The following is a 10000-nucleotide window of genomic DNA, read 5'->3' as shown; positions in this document are numbered from 1 at the left end:
GCGGTCCGGACAGACACAGGACCCTCAGAGTTTCCTGTGCCCCTGAGGTCCGGACAGACACAGGACCCTCAGAGTTTCCTGTGCCCTGCGGTCCGGACCCTCAGATTTTCCTGTGCCCTGAGGTCCGGACAGACACAGGACCCTCAGATTTTCCTGTGCCCTGAGGTCCGGACAGACACAGGACCCTCAGAGTTTCCTTGTGCCCTGAGGTCCGGACAGACCCAGGACCCTCAGAGTTTCCCTGTGCCCTGAGGTCCGGACAGACACAGGACCCTCAGAGTTTCCTGTGCCCTGAGGTCCGGACAGACACAGGACCCTCAGAGTTTCCTGTGCCCCTGAGGTCCGGACAGACACAGGACCCTCAGAGTTTCCTGTGCCCTGAGGTCCGGACAGACACAGGACCCTCAGAGTTTCCCTGTGCCCTGAGTCACGGACCCTCAGAGTTTCCTGTGCCCTGAGGTCCGGACAGACACAGGACCCTCAGAGTTTCCCTGTGCCCTGAGGTCCGGACAGACACAGGACCCTCAGAGTTCAGGACCCTCAGAGTTTCCCTGTGCCCTGAGGTCCGGACAGACACAGGACCCTCAGAGTTTCCTGTGCCCTGAGGTCCGGACAGACACAGGACCCTCAGAGTTTCCTGTGCCCTGCGGTCCGGACCCTCAGATTTTCCTGTGCCCTGAGGTCCGGACAGACACAGGACCCTCAGAGTTTCCCTGTGCCCTGAGGTCCGGACAGACACAGGACCCTCAGAGTTTCCCTGTGCCCTGAGGTCCGGACAGACACAGGACCCTCAGAGTTTCCCTGTGCCCTGAGGTCCGGACAGACACAGGACCCTCAGAGTTTCCTGTGCCCTGAGGTCCGGACAGACACAGGACCCTCAGAGTTTCCCTGTGCCCTGAGGTCCGGACAGACACAGGACCCTCAGAGTTTCCCTGTGCCCTGAGGTCCGGACAGACACAGGACCCTCAGAGTTTCCCTGTGCCCTGAGGTCCGGACAGACACAGGACCCTCAGAGTTTCCCTGTGCCCTGAGGTCCGGACAGACACAGGACCCTCAGAGTTTCCCTGTGCCCTGAGGTCCGGACAGACACAGGACCCTCAGAGTTTCCCTGTGCCCTGAGGTCCGGACAGACACAGGACCCTCAGAGTTTCCTGTGCCCTGAGGTCCGGACAGACACAGGACCCTCAGAGTTTCCTGTGCCCCTGAGGTCCGGACAGACACAGCTGTAGGCTGTAAGGGATGAGAAGTCATCAGGCAGGCCTATGCTATGACGTTTCCACTGGATCAGAGCATTACATTGTTTTGTTTTATTTGTTATCACTCTGAGTGGTTATCGAAATGGAGAGAGCTGGAATGATTTTTTTCAAATAGGCTACATTGAGGAACTATAGTCGTTCTCAACAGATACAGACAACGACTTCATTTACTTGCTGTTTGCGGTGAAGAACTAAATTAGCTCATTAGTGGTAGTGAGTTAAGCCAAGTCAGAAATACTATCAGACCCCAAAATGGGCACATTTCTAAGCCAGGCCAGGTAGTGGAGGTCTACTTCTACGCGGAATCAGGTGCGCGTCCTTACTCAACATTGACAGGAGCGCTCAAAAACAAAATTAATAAAATTGGACAACTCGTAAATGGAATGAAATAAATCAAAACTTGTTTCTCACAAGTGTAGCCTAGGTTGTAACTCTGCAAAACAACGTGTCCACGACAATGAGAACAGTAAAAGACTGTAATAATAATATATTGAATGCATTAACAGAAATGATGGTAACCAACAGTAGATGATAAATGATGGTAATTAACAGTAACTGTACTAGTGGTGAGCCGTCCATCCCCGCAGGCCACCGCAATGGATTAGTCCACTGAGACAGGCATCAACCAACACGTGCCCATAACTCATAGTTTTTTTGTTGTTGTAACTGCTCGACAAAAAACAATTATTGGTTGACCAACAGCCAATCGACCAGTCGACTGAATGGGGTCAGCCCTACACACACACCACACACACAGTCTGTACTCACCAGCTTCTGCAGTGCGGCCAACTCCTCTGGCAGATAACACAGGCCTGTCCTGTTGAGTTTCAGCCATCTCAGACTGCTCATAGACTTCACATGTTCAGGGAAGTAACCTCCCTGGGGGGGGGGGGGAGAGAGACACAGACAGGGTTAGGGGCCAACACACTACAGTGCTAGCCTGGTCCCAGGCGTGTTTGTGCTAACCCCACTGCTGTCATGGTCAAGCCAAACAGACTGGGACTCAGGCTAGGTCAACGCCAGGTTAGCAAGAGCACAGATCTGGGACTCAGGCTAGGTCAACGCCAGGTTAGCAAGAGCACAGATCTGGGACAGGCTAGGGCCCTAAAGAGCAAGCAGAAACGCTAAGTCTGGAAACGTCAAGAGACCCCGGCTACATCACATTATTATTTAAAGTCATTTAGCAGACGCTCTTATCCAGAGCGACTTACAATTAGGGGTTAAGTGCCTTGCTCAAGGGCACGTCGACTGATTTTTCACCTAGTCGTCTCGGGGATTTGAACAAGCGACCTTTCGGCTACTGGGCCCCGACGCTCTTAACCGCTAGGCTACCTGCCGCCCCCATATTATCAGTAGAACATCTGCAGTCATGACGTGTTGTTGTTTGGGAGTTACAACGTTCTAATTGGATGACCTCACAACACATGCTCAGAACCTGGTGATGTCACCTTCCAGGATGGAACATGGGAGGGTCTGTAACTAGCGGTTACAGGCAGAAATACTTCACAGCTGTCTGTCGGACTGACAGATAAATCAAAACAAAATCAGTATCTTAAACATGGCTTATAATAGGCCATAAAGTGACATGATCATGGCAGTGTTTCAACACCCAGACAGACAGAGAGACATAGCCAGCCCTTGATCAATGACTCATAAGAGTGACTGGACGAAGCCGTCTTCTGTACAGGGAAGTTTTGATAAGAGCTCAGACGTTCGGTCTGAACATTAACACGCATTGCTTGACGTAGGGTTTTCAAATTAAATCAAAATGTTATTCATCACATGCTTCTTTAACAACAGGTATAGGTTAACAGTGAAATACTGACTTACGGGCCCTTCCCAACAACGCAGAGAAAGAAAATAGAGAAATAATAGAAAATAAAATAAATAAATAATAATGCACAATGAGTAACGATAACTAGGCTATATACACAGGGTACCAGTACTGAGTCCATGATAACTAGGCTATATACACAGGGTACCAGTACTGAGTCCATGTGCAGGGGTACGAGGTAATAACTAGGCTATATACACAGGGTACCAGTACTGAGTCCATGATAACTAGGCTATATACACAGGGTACCAGTACTGAGTCCATGTACAGGGGTACGAGGTAATAACTAGGCTATATACACAGGGGACCAGTACTGAGTCCATGTGCAGGGGTACGAGGTGATAACTAGGCTATATACACAGGGTACCAGTACTGAGTCCATGATAACTAGGCTATATACACAGGGTACCAGTACTGAGTCCATGTGCAGGGGTACGAGGTAATAACTAGGCTATATACACAGGGGACCAGTACTGAGTCCATGATAACTAGGCTATATACACAGGGTACCAGTACTGAGTCCATGATAACTAGGCTATATACACAGGGTACCAGTACTGAGTCCATGATAACTAGGCTATATACACAGGGTACCAGTACTGAGTCCATGTGCAGGGGACATACGAGGTAATAACGGCTATATACACAGGGTACCAGTACTGAGTCCATGTGCAGGCAGTACCAGTACGTAATAACTAGGCTATATACACAGGGGACGAGTACTGAGTCCATGATAACTAGGCTATATACACAGGGTACCAGTACTGAGTCCATGTGCAGGGGTATGAGGTGATAACTAGGTTATATACACAGGGTACCAGTACTGAGTCCATGATAACTAGGCTATATACACAGGGTACCAGTACTGAGTCCATGATAACTAGGCTATATACACAGGGTACCAGTACTGAGTCCATGATAACCAGGCTATATACACAGGGTACCAGTACTGAGTCCATGTGCAGGGGTATGAGGTAATAACTAGGCTATATACACAGGGTACCAGTACTGAGTCCATGTGCAGGGGTATGAGGTGATAACTAGGCTATATACACAGGGTACCAGTACTGAGTCCATGATAACTAGGCTATATACACAGGGTACCAGTACTGAGTCCATGTGCAGGGGTACATGATAACTAGGCTATATACACAGGGTACCAGTACTGAGTCCATGATAACTAGGCTATATACACAGGGTACCAGTACTGAGTCCATGATAACTAGGCTATATACACAGGGTACCAGTACTGAGTCCATGATAACTAGGCTATATACACAGGGTACCAGTACTGAGTCCATGTGCAGGGCGATGATAACTAGGCTATATACACAGGGTACCAGTACTGAGTCCATGATAACTAGGCTATATACACAGGGTACCAGTACTGAGTCCATGTGCAGGGGTATGAGGTAATAACTAGACATGTACAGTGTATTCGGAAAGTATTCAGACCCTTTGACTCTTCCCACATTTTGTTACATTTAAGCCTTATTCTAAAATTGATTAAATTGTTTTTTTTTCTTCCCCTAATCAAATCTACACACAACACCCCATAATGACAAAGCAAAAACAGGTTTTTATAAATGTTTGCAAATGTATAAAAATAAAAAAAAAACGTAAATATCACATTTACATAAGTATTCAGACCCTTTACTCAGTACTTTGGCAGCGATTACAGCCTCAAGTCTTCTTGGGTATGACGCTACAAGCTTGGCACACCTGTATTTGGGGAGTTTCTCCCATTCATGTGAATTCTTTAAGGCACTGTATCTACCTCAATTACCTCGTACCCCTACACATCGACTCAGTACTGGTACCCCGTGTATATAGCCAAGTTATCGTTTCTCATGGTGTATTTATCATTTTCTTTCTCTCTGCATTGTTAGGAAGGTGCCCGTAAGTCAGCATTTCACTGTTAAGTCTACACCTGCATGTGACGAATACAACTCGTTTTGAGTTACGTTAGGCTCCTTTAGTCCATTTTGGGCTAAGACAATAACTAGCTGTGGAGCCAGATCATGCCAATAACTAAGTAAGACAATAACTAGCTGTGGAGCCAGATCATGCCAATAACTAAGAAAGACAATAACTAGCTGTGGAGCCAGATCATGCCAATAACTAACTAAGACAATAACTAGCTGTGGAGCCAGATCATGCCAATAACTAACTAAGACAATAACTAGCTGTGGAGCCAGATCATGCCAATAACTAAGTAAGACAATAACTAGCTGTGGAGCCAGATCATGCCAATAACTAAGAAAGACAATAACTAGCTGTGGAGCCAGATCATGCCAATAACTAACTAAGACAATAACTAGCTGTGGAGCCAGATCATGCCAATAACTAACTAAGACAATAACTAGCTGTGGAGCCAGATCATGCCAATAACTAACTAAGACAATAACTAGCTGTGGAGCCAGATCATGCCAATAACTAACTAAGACAATAACTAGCTGTGGAGCCAGATCATGCCAATAACTAACTAAGACAATAACTAGCTGTGGAGCCAGATCATGCCAATAACTAACTAAGACAATAACTAGCTGTGGAGCCAGATCATGCCAATAACTAACTAAGACAATAACTAGCTGTGGAGCCAGATCATGCCAATAACTAACTAAGACAATAACTAGCTGTGGAGCCAGATCATGCCAATAACTAACTAAGACAATAACTAGCTGTGGAGCCAGATCATGCCAATAACTAAGAAAGACAATAACTAGCTGTGGAGCCAGATCATGCCAATAACTAACTAAGACAATAACTAGCTGTGGAGCCAGATCATGCCAATAACTAAGAAAGACAATAACTAGCTGTGGAGCCAGATCATGCCAATAACTAAGAAAGACAATAACTAGCTGTGGAGCCAGATCATGCCAGCTGTCTCATCTTATACAGCTAACGTTAGCTTGCTTTCCCATATGACATAGTAAGCTAGATAGCTACTTCCTAAGTTAACTAAATGCGAGTTGGGTTCCAATCATTTTCCGGCATGTTAGCTAACTTGTGGTCGGACAGACAGAACACTTGTTTGACAACTGGCTAACGCCCTGGCAGTGTTCCTGGTTTGGGTTAGCCCGTTAGCCCGTTAGCCCGTTAGCTAGCTGCGGCGTACCGTCTTTATCGGGCTAGCGCTGCTAGCAAGCTACAGTCCGATCAGTCACACAGCTAGCTAACTGCTTATCGATTACCGGTCTCTAATAACGGCCCGGTAGGTAAATAGAACCGTTTACTGTCTTACTTTGAAGTCGTTTCCAGAGAGGTCTACCCCCCGGATAAACGGAAGGACTCCGGTGGCAGCCATTTCTGCTTCGGGATCCGGTCAGTCGGTCGCTGCGGTCTATTTCGGTATCTGGTTTAGCAGGCGGAGCGGAGGGGGTCGTCACTAGTTACCACAGCCACAAAGTTATAAACTGCGTTTATTTCTACAATTTATCTTCTTAAAATGGGATTTTAAACCTAACCGAACCACACTGCGAACCTTATGCCTAACCTTAAATTAAGGCCTAAAAGCACATTTTTGTTGTGATGAATTTTTACGATATAGCCAACAATGTGGCTGTGGTAACTACCCAGGTGGAGGACCGGGGATCCAGCTTTTGTCAAATTAACGTCAGATTTAACTTTTCGTAGCAGGCTGGAACTTACGCAGCAGGTTAGGAGAATTAGGTTAAGTTTAGGAAAAAGGGTTAGCTAAAATGCAGAACATTTGACCGAACAACAGCTGTTGGGACCGGAAACACCCCTGCGGATTGGGACGGAATGGAACAGCCCTCTCGGGGACGCGCAACTCAGGAAACCAAAGAAACTTGACAAACGCTCTGAAAGTCAATCAACCAATCAAAATGAAGTGGCCATGATCAAATATATTCTAGTTTTGACTATTCCTCTCTGCTATGATCTAACCAATAAAAACATAGTTCTCTCTATTTCTATTCCATTTAATTTCATCAAGCTTTACATCAATGCTTTTTCAGTGAGACGTTTCAAACAAAGTCCTTCCTACTGTAACTTAGTAAATATTAAATCAACACAAAGGGAGACATTTGTAGAGGCACTTGTCAGACCTTTATTCACTTCGGACAGAATACAGGACAACAGATTGCCGGATCCGTGATTTTCTATAAACATTCAAAAATAACAGCGTTATTCTCCCTTGTCTCCTCCCAGCAGCCACTGGGATTTACTGCTCTATTCAAACCCATTCACTTTATTAATCTGTAAAATATTGATGTATTTACTCATTCCTCATGTCATATAAATACAGTTCCTCTGCTTCTCTGTCAGAGGGGAGACACAGGCAGAATGAACCCGGTCCCACTCCACTCATGTGTCCCAAAAATGAGCCCTGGTCAAAAAGAAGTGCTCTACATAGGGGATAGGGTTTAACACCTCTAGGAGCTGATCTCTGGTCAGTCTGGGATCCCCTCCTGGTGGTTAGGGTTAGGGGATAGGGTTTAACACCTCTAGGAGCTTGATCTCTGGTCAGTCTGGGATCCCCTCCTGGTGGTTAGGGGTTAGGGGATAGGGTTTACACACCTCTAGGAGCTGATCTCTGGTCAGTCTGGGATCCTCCTGGTGGTTAGGGTTAGGGTTAGGGGATAGGGTTTAACACCTCTAGGAGCTGATCTCTGGTCAGTCTGGGATCCCCTCCTGGTGGTTAGGGTTAGGGGTTAGGGGATAGGGTTTAACACCTCTAGGAGCTGATCTCTCTGGTCAGTCTGGGATCCCCTCCTGGTGGTTAGGTTAGGGGATAGGGTTTAACACCTCTAGGAGCTGATCTCTGGTCAGTCTGGGATCCCCTCCCTGGTGGTTAGGGTTAGGGTTAGGGGATAGGGTTTAACACCTCTAGGGAGCTGATCTCTGGTCAGTCTGGGATCCCCTCCTGGTGGTTAGGGTTAGGGTTAGGGATAGGTTTAACTTACCTCTAGGAGCTGATCTCTGGTCAGTCTGGGATCCCCCTCCTGGTTGGTTAGGGTTAGGGGTTAGGGGATAGGGTTTAACACCTCTAGGAGCTGATCTCTGGTCAGTCTGGGATCCCTCCCTGGTGGTTAAGGGTTAGGGATAGGGTTTAACACCTCTAGGAGCTGATCTCTGGTCAGTCTGGGATCCCCTCCTGGTGGTTAGGGTTAGGAGTTAGGGATAGGGTTTAACACCTCTAGGAGCTGATCTCCTGGTCAGTCCGGGATCCCCCTCCTGGTGGTTAGGTTAGGGGATAGGGTTTAACACCTCTAGGAGCTGATCTCTGGTCAGTCTGGGATCCCTCCTGGTGGTTGGGGTTAGGGGATAGGGTTTAACACCTCTAGGAGCTGATCTCTGGTCAGTCTGGGATCCCCTCTCCTGGTGGTTAGGTTCAGGGTTAGGGGATAGGGTTTAACACCTCTAGGAGCTGATCTCTGGTCAGTCTGGGATCCCCTCCTGGTGGTTAGGGTTAGGGATAGGGTTTAACACCTCTAGGAGCTGATCTTGGTCAGTCTGGGATCCCCTCCTGGTGGTTAGGGTTAGGGTTAGGGGATAGGGTTTAACACCTCTAGGAGCTGATCTCTGGTCAGTCTGGGATCCCTCCTGTGGTTAGGTTAGGGATAGGGTTTAACACCTCTAGGAGCTGATCTCTGGTCAGTCTGGGATCCCCTCCTGGTGGTTAGGGTTAGGGTTAGGGGGATAGGGTTTAACACCTCTAGGAGCTGATCTCTGGTCAGTCTGGGATCCCCTCCTGGTGGTTAGGGTTAGGGGATAGGGTTTAACACCTCTAGGAGCTGATCTCTGGTCAGTCTGGGATCCCCTCCTGGTGGTTAGGGTTAGGGTTAGGGGATAGGGTTTAACACCTCTAGGAGCTGATCTCTGGTCAGTCTGGGATCCCCTCCTGGTGGTTAGGGTTAGGGGATAGGGTTTAACACCTCTAGGAGCTGATCTCTGGTCAGTCTGGGATCCTCCCTCTGGTGGTTAGGGTTAGGTTAGGGATAGGGTTTAACACCTCCAGAGCTGATCTCTGGTCAGTCTGGGATCCCCCTCCTGGTGGTTAGGGTTAGGGTTAGGGGATAGGGTTTAACACCTCTGGAGCTGATCTCTGGGTCAGTCTGGGATCCCCTCCTGGTGGTTAGGGTTAGGGTTAGGGGATAGGGTTTAACACCTCTAGGAGCTGATCTCTGGTCAGTCTGGGATCCCCTCCTGGTGGTTAGGGTTGGGGTTAGGGGATAGGGTTGCTTTAACACCTCTAGGAGCTGATCTCTTCGGTCAGTCTGGGATCCCCTCCTGGTGGTTAGGGTTAGGGGGTTGAGGTTGTTCCCTCTGATGGTTAGGGTTAGGGGTTGAGGATGTTCCCCTCCTGATGGTTAGGTTGAGGGGTTGAGGTTGTTCCCCTCCTGATGGTTAGGGTTAGGGGGGTTGAGGATTTCCTCCTGGTGGTTAGGGTTAGGATTGAGGTTGATTTCCCCTCTCCTGATGGTTAGGGTTAGGGGTTGAGGATGTTCCCCTCCTGATGGTTAGGTTGGGGTTGAGGATGTTCCCCTCCTGATGGTTAGGTTAGGGGGTTGAGGTTGTTCCCCTCCTGATGGTTAGTCGGGAGTTGAGGATGTTCCCCTCCTGATGGTTAGGTTAGGGGTTGAGGTTGTTCCCCTCTCCGATGGTTAGGTTAGGGATTGAGGTTGTTCCCCTCCTGATGGTTAGGTTAGGGGATTGAGGTTGTTCCCCCTCCTGATGGTTAGGGTTGAGGTTGTTCCCCTCCTGATGGTTAGGGTTAGGGATTGAGGTTGTTCCCCTCCTGATGGTTAGGGTTAGGGGGTTGAGGATGTTCCTCTCCTGATGGTTAGGGGTTGAGGATGTTCCCCTCCTGATGGTTAGGGTTAGGGGTTGAGGTTGTTCCCCTCCTGATGGTTAGGGTTGGGGTTGAGGATGTTCCCCTCCTGAT

The 10000-nt window shown here is 48.1% G+C and overlaps 1 protein-coding gene across 1 annotated transcript in view; it reads right to left on the bottom strand.

The window, feature by feature from the left end:
• Positions 1–6481, bottom strand: part of flii (FLII actin remodeling protein) — a gene marked incomplete at its 3' end in the record, with an annotated part of 81131 nt that extends 74650 nt beyond the window's left edge. The window contains exons 1-2 of the mRNA XM_045218710.1: positions 6335–6481; positions 2025–2135 (exon numbers count right to left, since the gene is read on the bottom strand). Of these exons, the coding sequence (XP_045074645.1) occupies positions 2025–2135; positions 6335–6397 (174 nt within the window). The remainder of the gene's footprint in view (positions 1–2024; positions 2136–6334) is intronic.
• Between the last annotated feature and the right edge of the window lie 3519 nt (positions 6482–10000).

This window comes from Coregonus clupeaformis, unplaced genomic scaffold, assembly GCF_020615455.1.
Source record: "Coregonus clupeaformis isolate EN_2021a unplaced genomic scaffold, ASM2061545v1 scaf1739, whole genome shotgun sequence".
Classification (NCBI taxonomy): Eukaryota; Metazoa; Chordata; class Actinopteri; order Salmoniformes; family Salmonidae; genus Coregonus; species Coregonus clupeaformis.
This window is presented reverse-complemented; position numbering and strand designations above follow the sequence as displayed.